General features: G+C 43.1%; 1 protein-coding gene across 8 annotated transcripts in view; it reads left to right on the forward strand.

The window, feature by feature from the left end:
• Positions 1-13644, forward strand: part of KCNJ15 (potassium inwardly rectifying channel subfamily J member 15) — a 37410-nt gene extending 23766 nt beyond the window's left edge. For 7 of the 8 annotated variants that reach the window (XM_079974938.1, XM_079974940.1, XM_079974933.1 and 4 more), the window contains one exon: positions 10110-13644. In XM_079974938.1, the coding sequence (XP_079831064.1) occupies positions 10126-11253 (1128 nt within the window). In that variant the 5' untranslated portion in view covers positions 10110-10125 and the 3' untranslated portion in view covers positions 11254-13644. Of the gene's footprint in view, positions 1-3587; positions 3668-10109 lie in introns of those variants that run through there. The other variant, XM_079974939.1, reaches the window with a different exon arrangement.
• Positions 13645-13898: the final 254 nt, after the last annotated feature.

Genomic DNA, 13898 nt, shown 5'->3' on the forward strand with positions numbered 1-13898 from the left:
TCACAGAGATACAATTACCAGAGTGGTTTAACGGTGAATCCCTCTTCCCAGGGAACTCTGAGAACCCTTACCAAACTACACTTCCTGGGATTCTACAGTTTCCCACGACTGCTTATGGTAGTACGATACTGCCTTAAATATATAGTGCAGATGGGGGCCTTATTCTCTGTAGCACTGATAGCTATCCTATATGCTTTTAAGGAATGATAAACAAATGAGCCTTCATGCACACAGAGAGCTCCATGATGTCATGGATTGCTGCATCATGTGAAGAAGCCGAGAGATAGCAGTAGAAAAGACCAACCATTCTGGGCAAGCTGTTTTAATTGACAGGAGAATGACTATGCTGAGCTTAACAGATCACCAGACTGGGGGGTAGCAGGACAAGGCACTTGTCTCTGTGTCACTCTTAATTAATAAGCAGGAGTCTGTGCAGACATTGAAAAGAAAAGAGAGATTAGAGTATGGAGAAAGTGATGCCAGGCAGGAGGCCCATCAAAAATCAAGGGGAAAGGGGAAACTTGAAACTAGAGCACTGCAAGAAAGCGAAAGGCTGGGAGTGATGCCTGAGTTTTGTTCTTGGCTCGCTAGCCAGTCATTACAGGGATCTGCATATGACTAGGCTCCTTTCCTCCTATGTAAGTAAAATGGGGATATAGATACTGCCTTCTCTGCAGGACTGTGGTTAGGATTAATTAATGTTTGCTTAGCACTTTGAAGATGTAAACTTATACAGAGCTGAAATGCTCAGTGTTGTTTTTGCATGGGCATGCAGATGATAAAATCTCTTGGTGACCTGCAGTTGAGATCTGGCACGTGGAGCTGTAGGAATGGAAAGTTTAGCTCTTCAGTGTGCTAATATCTGTAGAAACACTCTGTCTTAAAAAGGCAGGTAATATTCACACAGCATGAACTGGGGCAAGGGTGTGTGAGAGAGAGGGAGAAGTGGAAAATCACTGAACTCTGTTTTGGATGTCAAGCTGTGCTAATGAAGATCCACTGTGAAGGTGTCCAAATTCAAGGAAGTTGGCAAGAGAGAAGCAAAAGGCCTGAGAATGTTGCAACTCCGGAAACGTCATTCATAAAATAAAACGTAAAAAATAATAATCGTCTGATCGCAGCAGGGAATGGGGGATTCTTTGTGTAAGGTGTTGTCTCTATTCCAGCAGCTTTGTTAGAACTCCTGCTGCTAAACAAAATAGCAGATGTAAGAGTCACTGCATTTTAAAACGGTTTTGATTTCCATGAAAAAACAATTTTGGTCAACCAACATCAAATGTAATACAGCCTGCTCTTTGGTCACTAAATAACAATAGCAATTTGCAAGCCTTTCACTGTTGCATGGATTGTGGCAGTACAGTGATACCTCGGGTTACATACACTTCAGGTTACAGACTCCGCTAATGCTTCAGGTTAAGAACTTTGCTTCAGGATAAGAACAGAAATCGTGCTGCGGCAGCACGGCAGCAGCAGGAGGCCCCATTATCTAAAGTGGTGCTTCAGGTTAAGAACAGTTTCAGGTTAAGTATGGACCTCCGGAATGAATTAAGTACGTAACCAGAGGTACCACTGTAATCCTAAAAGCTTCACCCACTCATACATCTAACACAAATCAATTGAGATGACTCCTAAAATAAATAGTTTATGATGACAAGCCATATGCCATAAACCTATTGGATTTGCTGAATGCTTTGTCCATAAAGTCTCCATGAAGGCATAAGATATTATTTGATACACTAACCTTCTATCCAACAGAAGGCTCTAAACAGAACTATATGAACATTCTTTGATATCCAAGAGGTTAAACTGGGTTTTTTTTTGGGGGGGGGGGTTTGGCAAATGTATAATTGGAATATATTTATATGCCTACAAGGAAGCACAGCTATTTTAAATGCCGAAGGTATTTTAAAACATCGAAGTTTATCCATTGATTAAGATTAGCTAGTACCTGCCACAAACACTTGTGTTAGTAAGACATGGGTGACACAAGTAACTGAGCCACAGATTGCAAAATGTTGCTCAAAGAAACACAATCAGCTCAGGAAATATGGACACACCAGCCATAAACTAGTATACAGTGGTATTTCGGGTTACATACGCTTCAGGTTACAGACTCCACTAACCCAGAAATAGTGCTTCAGGTTAAGAACTTTGCTTCAGGATGAGAACAGAAATCATGCTCCAGCGGCGCAGCAGCAGCAAGAGGCCCCATTAGCTAAAGTGGTGCTTCAGGTTAAGAACAGTTTCAGGTTAAGTACGGAACTCCGGAATGAATTAAGTACTTAACCTGAGGTATCACTGTATGTCACCCCAAGAGCTGTTTGACAGTGGAACAGACTCCCTTGAGAGGTTGTGTACTCTCCGTCACTGGAGGTTTTTAAGCAGAGGTTGGATAGCCATCTGTAATGGATGCTTTAGTTAGGATTCCTACATTGTAGGGGGTTGGACTTGATGACCCCCGGGGTCCCTTCCAACTCTAATTCTATGATCATGTTTCTGTGCACAACAGACAGGGCAAGCTTTGGGATTTTCAGCACCTTGCCAAACTATAATTCCTGTAATCATCAGGACGGTGCTACGAGGCAAGTGCATTTCAAATGCAAAACTGCACGTGCTCAGAGATGTTGTTGTTGTTAAGCAGTGTTGGCAAGCTCTTTCCGTTCCTCCAAACATATCAGTTGTAAAATATGGAATGTTGGTGTGGAAAGAGAAATGACAATTGTTGGCTTTGCATGGCTGTTTATAGCTCTAACCAACACCATCATAAGACCATTAAGTCCAGAGTACAAAATAATCCAGCTTCACCACTGCCCTGCCCACATCTTCCAGGGATATAGGCATCTATTTTATTGCGATCTCTGTCCTACCCCAACTTCACAATTTTCATGGAAATGTTGCCCATAGATCTTTTATTTATCCCGTACCCATCGTATGAGATGGCAGTGGAAAAGAGATACCCATTCTTTTATTTTTGTTCTGTGTCACAGCAGAAAAGCAGGGGAGCATTTGATGACTGATGTGGCAAAAGGAAAAAAAAAAAATCATCTCAGTTCAAAATTGGGCTGGAGAGCTCATTGGCCCCACTGTACATCAAGTGACATTGACAGGGCTAAGAAAGTGGACGGCACATTTCTGCGAGTTAACTGGAATATCCAGTCTTACGACAGAGAATATTGGAATAAACAAAGCAGAGGTTTGGAAAGAATGCAATCTTTCATGCTTCCAGGCAGAAGTCAGTCAAGCTTGGAGGGAGGAGGTGGGGATGCAACTAGCCTTTGAGGATAAGTTTACTGCTTGCCTCAGGGTCTTTTCCTAGTGCGGCTACCACCATTGCAACAAAATTGAGTATCCAATGGCCCCTTGTGGCAACCAGCCCCTATTCTGACAAGCATGGCAGAGGAAAAGGGGAGGGGGGATACTTCTGCCAAGGGAAAAAATAAACCTCCATGGATTTCTGTGGGCTTTAAGGATATAAACAACAGGAATTCAGGATCACATGAGAAGAGAGATGATGAAAGAAACAGAATGCAGGAAGTTGGGGTGGGGTGGGGGGAAGCCAGGATCGGATGGGATCCATTCCAGGATAAGAAAGGAAGTGACGAAAGTGGATACGTGAATGTTACCTAATAAAGAAACACAAATGGAAAGAGGAAGGCACCAAGGACTGGTGAGATGCTATTCTAATGCTTCTTTAACAGGTCAGGGATTCAGAAATGCAGAGCTTTATAACCTCGATAATAGAGAAGACACTGCCTTGACACACAGTGAGAAAAATGGCAAAATCACTGGAGCCAAGGGGACAGTGGCCAAGAGTGAGGCTGTGGCCCTTCTCTACAGGGGCAGGCTGATGCTTGGGGTGTTGAACTGTGTAAGAGAGAGCCTGGAGCTCCTTCACCCCCGGCACAATCCTGGGAAAATGCTTTGCATTGTTTTGGAAATTCACAGCTTAATCCTCACTCTGCTATGCCAGAGGTGAATGTGGGCTCATTAGACACTGAAGGCCCTAAAAGCCTGCCCTGTGTCCCAGCTAAATTGGTCATGAGGGCCTGATAACATTGAGAACCACAGGTCAAGCCATGATGGCAAATTGAAAGGTATGCTTGTGGGTTGCTCCCTATGTCTGGAGTTCCTATCTTCTTCTTTTTCTTCTTCAGAGGCTTATCACCCCAAGGCAATGTAAGACTTCAAATAATAATAATAATAATAATAATAATAATAATAATAATAATAATACATGTTTAATGGCTGGAGGGGGGATTTCTTCTCTTGTGATGTGTGCATGTGTGCACTTTCTTTTAGACTTGCTTCAGGAGATTCTGATGCATACCGGAGTTGTGAAAATAGGCAAATTCCATGCTAGGGATCCTTGGAATTGAAAATGTAACTGTTCATATCATAATGCTGTTTTCCAAATCTGTGGTGCAGCCGCTTTTGGAATGCTGTGTTCTGGTTCCCTCACCTCAAAAAGGATAGAGTTGGAAAAGGGTCTGAAAAGGACAATCAAGGGGACGGAGCCAGCCCCCTGTGAGGAACAGCTGCACCATTTGGGACTTTTTAGGTTAGAGAAAAGTAACAAGCAATAGATAACCTGGTAGAAGTTTATAAAAGTATGCGCTGCATGGAGAAAGCAATAGAGAAAAGCTTTCCTCCCTCTCTCGTGGCACAGGGATTCATGCACATCCCATGAAGCTGAATTTTGGAAAATTGAGGACAGATAAAAGGAAGCGCTTATTCGCACTGTGCATAGTTTAAACTGTGGAACTCACTCCCACAGGAGGCAGTGATGGCCACCAAAAGATTAGACAAATTCATGGAGGACCAGGCTATCAGTGGCTACTAGCCATGAAGTTAAGTTCCGCCTTCACTGTCAGAGGCAGCATGCTTCTGCATTCCAGCTGCTGGGAGTCATAGGTGGGCTGAAGACTGTTCTGCTGATGCTCTGCTTGGGGGTTTCCCACAGGCATAGAATCATAGAATTATAGAGTTGGAAGAGACCACAAGGGCCATCGAGTCCAACCCCCTGGTTGGCCACTGTGAGAACAGGATGTTGGACCATTGGCCTGATCAAACTACCTTGTCTTGTGTTCTTAAGAGTCAATAGATGGAGATGGAGGGGCAAAATAAGGAAGCAGGAAGACTCTGTGTAAGCTGAGGAGGAAAAGGAAAAATATATCAGCAATATAGTTGATGTTTTGTCGCATTTTTAACATTCTGTTGGGAGCTGCCCAGCCAGATGGGCATGGTATAAATAATAAATTATTATTATCATTTGGATAGGGTGGGGACATTGGATGGGGACATGTTCTTGTAGCCTGACATGTGAGTGCAATGGTGGACTGGATGTAGGCTAACAAGCCAAGATCTAATCCATAAAGGCTGTAGCACAGTGGTTCTCAACCTGTGGGTCCCCAGATGTTGTTGGACTACAACTCCCATCATCCCTGAGCTCTGGCCTTGCTAGCTTGGGGTGATGGGAGTTGTGGTCCAACAACAGCTGGGGATCCACAGAAGGTACCAGTCTCCATCCATGACATCTCTAAGTAGGGATGGGAATGCCTCTTGTCTGAAACCCTGGAAAATTGCTGCCAGTCAGTGTAGACAGTTCTGAGCTAGATGAACCAATAGTCTAATTCAGTATAAGGCAGCTCCTGTGGTTCTATTGTCCATTCTTTCAGGTGGCTGTTGTGTGTTTGCTTGAGGATTGCCTAACAACCTTTTTAACTGCCTCAGAGTTAAGGTGTTCCACCAGCCATTTGGGGGCAGCATTCCCCAACCTGGTGCCCTCCACATGTTCCTGGAATTCAGCTCACTGCATCCCTGACCATTGACCATGTTGATGGGAGCTGTAGTTCAACAACATATGTAGGGCACCAGGTTGGAAACAGCTGACTTGGATGTGCCCACCACATCTCTTTCCCCATCTTGTTTCCCTGGAACATACGGTGCTAGATATTTTGTCTTCAGTCTGCATTCTAGTTCCAGGTCTGTTTGTTTATTTAAAAGATTTCTAGACTGCCATTCAACCACTGGATTCCAGGATGGTTTTTAATAAACATTACTTTAAAAATGAAAATACAATAAACCAGAGCTTTCCAAACTGTGTGTCGCGACACGTCAGTGTGTCAGCTGCAGTGTGTAGGTGTGTTGTGTGCACTGGTAGAAGAAGGGGGTGCGGTAGATGTGGTCCCCCTGAGGGGGGTGACATTGCCGCCCTGCCCCCCCTGGGACACTCACCACTTGCCGTGGGCAACACCCCCATGGGAGGCTAGCCCCACCCCTGGGTACCCAGCATGTGTGGCGCTCCGGGGGCCAGAGAAGCTAGCGCCGCCTCTGGTTTCGTGAATACTACCTATGCTCCTCCTGGGGCTGGAAGGGGGTTAGTTTAATCTCTGGTTTGCTAAGTAAAACTGAATTACAGTGTTGCGAAATGATGCATGTTTAAAAAGTGTGTCATCAACATGAAAAGTTTGGAAAGCTCTGCAATAAAGCATAAGTCCATCAAACAATTACAGACTGGGAGGCATCAAAAACTTACAACAGCTAAAGTCAGACTAAAGCAATATCATGCTTTATAATGCCTAAGCAAATCAAAGTGTTTTAAGTCGTTGTCATGTTGGCGCCAGGAAGGAATTCTCTGGGGAGGGAATTCTAGAGCTGGGGCACTATTGCAGATAATGGAATGAATGAATGAATGACCCTCTTCTTAGTGCCTACATAATGCATCTGAGCTAAGGACAGTACTTGGAGAAGGACCTCCACTGAAGATCTTATGGCATGGGCTGGCTGGTATGCAAGGTCCTCTTTTAGATATTTGGGTTCTAAGCTATTTAGGGCTCTGAAGTTAAGTACCAGCCTGTCGAATGGGATTTGGGAGCAAAATGGTCACTCAGTGTAGTTCTTTCAGGATTGGTGGAATAGGACTCCATCTGGCAGAACCAATGAAAATTCTGTCTGCCCATTTCTGCACTAATTTGAGCTCCTGAGTCATTTGCTGCTAGGAAGCAATTAGAAAGTTGATCCCACTGCTACCATGTTCCTTGGCACTTCAGGAAATGTGTTTTGCTAGGAGCTCCAAGTAGCATGTTGCTTGAAATGACTTGTTTGGATTTGTACTTTGGAGTAGACCCATGCAGACATGATGCCTCCTCACCAGAAGACGTGTCTAAAGGGTGTCTTTTCAAGGCTGCAACTCTTCTCTTGCAAGCTGATCTCAGCAAGCTACTTTGGGTCCAAGTTGCCCTTCTAAGGGGCTAAATGCTCCTTATTGCGGCCACTTGTGCATTGTTGAAAAAGAGGAAATGTATCACCAACAAGATGACAAGAGAGACTACCAATATGCATAAAAAATGTATTTGCTGATTTATATGTAGAGATGAAAATTTACAAATAATTGTGATAATTTAAATAGCAATGCAATGCATTTGGCCATAATGGGGAAGTCAATAACTAGGTGGCTTCTGTGCCTATTCAGTCCACTATCTAGGTGCTTGCTGTTGTTGGGAGCCTTCAAGGTCCCTACTCTCTCTTCCTAGAGTTATTTACGTCTAACCTGGATTCGTACCAGACCACCTTTCAAATGGAGAACTCCCTCAAGCAGAAGACTGCCTTTTGTAAAGGATACAGTGGTACCTCTGGTTATGAACTTAATTCGTTCCAGAGGTCCGTTCTTAAGCTGAAACCGTTCTTATCCTGAGGCGTGCTTTCACTAATGGGGCCTCCCGCTGCACGCGTTCACATCCTAGGGCAAAGTTTGCAACCAGGAGCAACTACTTCCAGTTTAGCGGAGCTTGTAACCTGAAGCGTTCATAACCAGAAGTGTTCGTAACCAGAGGTACCACTGTACATGGTTAGTCTAGCCTTCTGGCTGTCTCTCACCACCTCCACCTCCAATACTTGAGGTGTGAAATTGACTAGGCCAGAAGGTTGCTTATTTTCATGATCTGTTCACTAGGAAGGAATTCAGTTTTGAGAGGTCAGCTGCAGCCCTCTTCATTAGTGGATTTACGCACTCCTGTTGTGCCAGGAGCTGCTTGATTTCTTGTAATTCCTGAGTCATGTTTTTGCACGGTGGACTGCCAACACCCAAAAGGGCAGTATGTTAAAAGAAGAAATGAGGATTAGTTACCTTGGCAAATTAATTCTTGCCCTTGCGTGACTATAGGCGGCTCAGTTCAACAATTCCTTATGGGTTCACGGACTCTGTTTTACAGATGGAGCTTCTCCACCCCCATTTTGGTCAACAGCACAAGGGCTTTTCCATTCATTTCCTACTTCTGTAAATGAATTTACCATCTTCTCCCAGTGGCAAGTATGGGTGACTCACACCCAAGCTCCATTTGTACATCAGAGAGAAAGTAACAAGCTGCAGGATGAAGATCAAACCTTGGGGAGCTGAGAGAAAATCTGGTACTGTTCTCTGTCCGTTGGTTAAACAAACCAAACACTATATTTTCTTGTCCAAAGGTTGTGAACAAGTACCATGCATTTCTTCTCAAATGGTTTTCTGGGTTGGGATTTGTGTGCCATTACCTAAGCTGCATTTCCTCCTGCCCATGTCCCAGTTGTTAGTCCGTTGAAACTAAAGCACATTTTCTGATGGACTGCCCCTCCTTCTCTCTTTATTGTTCTTGCTCACATATCAGGACTTTGTCTTTTTCCTCCGGACATGTTGCTGTGTGTGTGTGTGTGTGTGTGTGTGTGTGGTGCTGTTTTTACTGTCACACAAAAGTTCTTTTACTGGGATCCTTGGTGCTTTCCCCCTTCTCCTTTTGAGCTTTCAAGAGTTGTCATATGTGAGCTGGTTAAGGAAATAAAAATAAACACAAATTTACCTTCAGGCTGCCAGCAGTTACTCAGTTATGGGTGTAAACATAAATATTCTTTCACTGACAAAACAGGAAAGTTGCATTAGTGAATAATTACATTGTTATCCTGGCTTGGCACACATGTCTACTACAAGTACGTTGATTTCCAGAAATGTTCTTTTAAGGAGTTACAAGGGAGAAGTATTTCTCTCTCTCTCCTGTGGTTCATAAAAATGAATCACTTATTAAAGTTCTCTCTTGAAGCCAAACAATGGAACAAAACAATACTAGCTGCATGAATTGCCAGAGTACAAAGGATGCATGGGGGTTTTTTTGTGGGGGGATTTAAGCACAGGAAGTTTTGTTATTGGAAACTCCTGCTAACTTGCTCTGGCCTTGTGCTGCGTAACCACTGTCTGGTCGTGGAAACCGTGTCTTTTTTTGTCCCATCAAACTGGCAAAGACAGGCACCTCCTGCTTTTTGTGCGCTTTGTTCAGTCCTGGACAGAGGCACACTTCATCTCCATCTGCACTGAGCTAGGATTCACAGTAAACAAACTTTGAGAAACTTGTGGTCCAGTCCCTTCTGTGTTTGCTAAGGGCAGGGCCCATTGCTAGAAAGCTGAATTTGTGAATTGCCTCCTGTTTTTTCCACTGACTCTTTGAAATTGGAGAGGCCTATGATGTAAACAGCCTTGAAGAGCTTTCAGGTGCAAATATTTCTTTCTCACGCTCTTTTCTAGGCATTCACAAGATTGCTTGCTTTTATTTCCCCTCTAACACAGCTAGGCATTGAGGACTTCTGAAAATCGAAATCAAAATGCTCATTTTAAAAATCTTTCCCCCCAGCATTTCTAAGGGAGACATAATTACAGAACTGATTTGGAAAATCATAGCTAAATTGGTCTAGTGTTAATGGAATATTTGTCTCCTGAGTGGATCACATTCAGTAAATTAATGTTGTTATCGTTTTCTTAAAAAGAGAGGCCTGTCTTCTTTCCATAATAATAAATATGAGAAATATTTTAATACAATGTAGGACTGAATTGATAAAATTACTTTCTGGACTCTTGAGTCAAGTCATTTATATTGACATGAACGCCAGGGAGGAAATTATATTATTTTCTGCTTATGAAATTAACTTGGTGCAACATTGCATGCTGATGCCAGAAACTTTCAAAGTGTAGCAGATTTTTGCCCATAAATATGGAATGTAATCATAATCTGGTGATTTTAATATAGAGTCTGTTTTATCATAGCTTTGTTGTTGTTCTTTTAAAAAACTATTTCCCCCCATCTATTTAGGTCTAAGACACTGACAATGGAAGCCACCCAAATCAATATGTCACAAGCGCCACTAGTGAACGGCAACATCACTGCTAAGTCGAAGAAGAGCAAACCTCGTGTGATGTCCAAAAGTGGCCACAGCAACGTGAGGATCGACAAGGTTGATGGCATTTACCTCCTTTATCTTCAGGATCTGTGGACCACCGTCATCGACATGAAGTGGAGATATAAACTGACCTTGTTTGCTGCTACCTTTGTAATGACTTGGTTTCTTTTTGGAGTCATCTACTATGTCATTGCCTTTCTTCATGGAGATTTGGAAGGGAACAAACACCCGCAGAACCAGGCCCCCTGCGTCATGCATGTGAGGTCACTCACTGGAGCATTTCTCTTTTCTTTGGAGTCGCAGACTACCATTGGCTATGGCTTCCGTTACATCACAGAAGAGTGCCCTCATGCCATCTTCCTTTTAGTTGCTCAGCTGGTTCTCACCACCTTGATCGAGATCTTCATCACGGGGACTTTCCTGGCCAAAATTGCTAGACCCAAAAAAAGGGCCGAGACCATTAAATTCAGTCACTGTGCTGTCATCTCCAAGCACAATGGGCATCTGTGCCTTGTAATCCGTGTGGCAAACATGAGAAAGAGCCTCTTGATCCAGTGCCAGCTGACAGGAAAGCTTCTCGAGTCCTACGAAACTAAAGAAGGTGAGAGGATTCTGCTTAACCAAGCGACTGTTAAATTCCACGTTGACTCCGCAGCAGAGAGTCCATTCCTGATTTTACCTCTGACTTTTTACCACATATTGGATGAGAGCAGCCCTTTAAGAGACCTTTCACCCCAAAACCTGAAAGAAAAAGAGTTTGAACTGGTTGTCCTCCTGAATGCCACCGTAGAGTCAACAAGTGCCGTCTGCCAGAGCCGAACATCATATATCCCAGAGGAGATCTTCTGGGGTTTTGAGTTTATGCCTGTGGTCTCTCTCTCTCCGAATGGGAAGTACGTTGCAGATTTTAGTCAATTTGAGAAGATCAGAAGATGTCCAGATTGTACCTTGCACAGTATGGACTCTGAAAAACAAAAACTAGAAGAGCAATATAGAAAAGAAGATGAAAGAGAAAGGGAGCGCAGGACAAAGTTTTTACAGCAAAGCAATGTTTGATTTCTCATCCAACACCAACCACAACAAATATTTATACAGCAAGAATTATCATCACCCCCCCCCCCTGAAAATGGAAGGGCATCAAAAGCTCATCCAAACAGCTGTGGCTGCACAAACAAGACATTTTATTCTAGAATCCATGAAAACCAAGTACACTATCTAGATCTGTTGCCTATTTTTCGACCCTTAAGAGTGCTTATTGAGAAACAGTTTTTCTTATAAAGAAAAGGTCATAGCAGATTGAATCTGCATTCACCCCTGCCCCCCTCTGTTTGTCCACCTGAAATAGATGGTCCCACTAATCAAGACAGCTGTCACCACTCCCTTCTCCGTTCATCTGGGGCGTGTGCAGGGAGGAAAAAAGCATGGATAACCTAACCTAGGGGAGGGTTTTCAAATGTGCGTAAAGTAACCATCCTTGTGGACAGCAGGATCAAGACTCAATCTAGAGTGCAAGCAGCATGTTGAGGACAAGCAAGAACAATTCCAGATTGAGGAAAAAACTACATTTTTGTGCTACAAATGGGTTAGTGTGTGTACACAGCCTAAGATGTGGGGCGCATTCACCACTTTTGCATCATTAATCAAAGTGGTTTGTTTTTTTAAAAAAATTAAATGACTTTTGTGTATAGGATGCTGTAACTGAGATGAATATCTTTAGGGAAGCATAGATAGTAGCCTTGTACCGAGTCAGACCATAAGTCCATTGAGTTCAGTCTACACCGATTGGCAGTGACTCTCCAGGCTCCAGAAAGGGGTTATCTCCCAGCCTTTGCTGGTGAAACTAAACTGTACATGGTCTCTTATTTCAGAGGCAGCAGCTCCATTGTAAATTCACAGCTATAGACTTCCCCACTCTAGGAACATAGGAAATGCGTTCTACTGAGTCAGAAGTTTGTTGTGATGAGTATTGTCTCCACTGACTTGCAGTGGCTGTCCAGGATTTGAGACTGGAGATACAAGATCTTGGACCTGCTGAGAGCGCTATGGTGTCTCCTTGTGTCTTAACACTCTGCCATATGGCAATTTTCATAAGATTGATTTTCAGTTAACCCATGTGAAGTTCAGTATATTGAACAAATTTACTCACGATATTTATTTGACATAGATTAGCCATATAAGTAGGATGAAAGAGTAGGTTCTGAAAGGTTATATATTCTTTGGTATAGTGAGGCTGCAATCCTCTTACACTTCCCTGCAGTTGAACTCAGGGGGGTTTACTTCTGAGTAGACATGCATAGAGTTGCACTGTCAGTGTTTATTTACCCAGATTTTCATGCTTCTTAAGAAAAGGGAAATGACATTCTGGTTGTGTCATTGGAAATCAGTTTCACGGAGCGGAAACAATTTGAATGACAGTAGACAGCAGCCTCTAAAATGACTGCCCAGTGCAATGTGGACTTGGAGTGTGGGGTTGTACAAAAACAGACCACCACCCCTCCAAAAGCATCCACATCTGTTACAGACAGAAGGTTTCTCCCCTTGGCCACCAGTGTAAATGTCTGTGCTATAGGGGAGGATTAGAGAACCACATCAGAAGAACAGAAGTGCAAGAACAGAGGGAGATCTAATGTGGCCCCCATAGGCTCTATAGCTCCCTAAAACACCCTAACTCTTGCCACTCACCAAGGATGCCTCCACCTCCCTTAAAAAAAACCAAAAACCAACCTGAGGTACAGGAGCTTTTTCTGGTTGTATGTTGAGAAGTTTGCCTGTTTTTCTGTCTGTGTTCTATTTCCTGGGGGATGTAGGTTTGTTTTTCCCCGTTTTCTTTTGATGGTGGTCCTGAGGAGCACCAGTTTTTCTTCTATGAAATGGGTATGTTGTGGTGCTCATAGCAGCATCTCAGATTTCTAAATGTGCCCCTGCCCCCACAGAAAAAGTTGGAGACACACTGCTCTGGATTCTCTCTTTCTGGCACAGCAGAGCAAGAAACTCAAGGGGAACCACACACATATTGCAACAATGGCTTGGGAAACAATCATTTCCCTCTTTCCCACTTCACAGGCTCCTTCTGCCAGTCTTTGCCAAAAAACAAAACAAAAACAAAACAAAAAGAAACAGAAAGAAAATGAATGGCTCCAAGGGACAGTATAGTTTCTTCCCCATCTGCCATCGTACACACAGCAGTGCAGGTGATCAGGCTGTCCTAGTCCTGCCAAAAATTCTGTTTTGAATCCCTCCTCCACCCCTTTTTAAAAGACAGCTGTCATGGATATATAGGAATGGAGTTGTAAAAGAAAAAAGAGAAATGTATTATTGGGAAAATGCTACTGGATAACGTTTTTATGATATGACATGTATAAGCATTAGAGTCATGTATTTAAAAGATTGCTTGTTTTGCTTTGGACCACTGTTTAATATTCTTAAATAAAGATTTCTGAAACATTTGCTGTCAAATATTCATTTTTAACTGTTAGCCTGTTGTTACTGTTCATCTATCAGATAAAATTATTTTGATAGATTGCATCCCGGAGGTTGCCAATCCAACACCCAAGAGTGCCATGGCATTCATGAAAGTCTCCATTTGACACACCCAGACTCTGAGCTTTCATGTTAAAGAAGTAAGCCTCTATCCTTTGTAGAAAGAAATTTATGAAGCAAAATGTGCAGGTCCCCTCTAAGAGATTTCTCTGAAATAGCCT

Source organism: Podarcis cretensis, assembly GCF_951804945.1.
Source record: "Podarcis cretensis genome assembly, chromosome: 4".
NCBI lineage: Eukaryota > Metazoa > Chordata > Lepidosauria > Squamata > Lacertidae > Podarcis > Podarcis cretensis.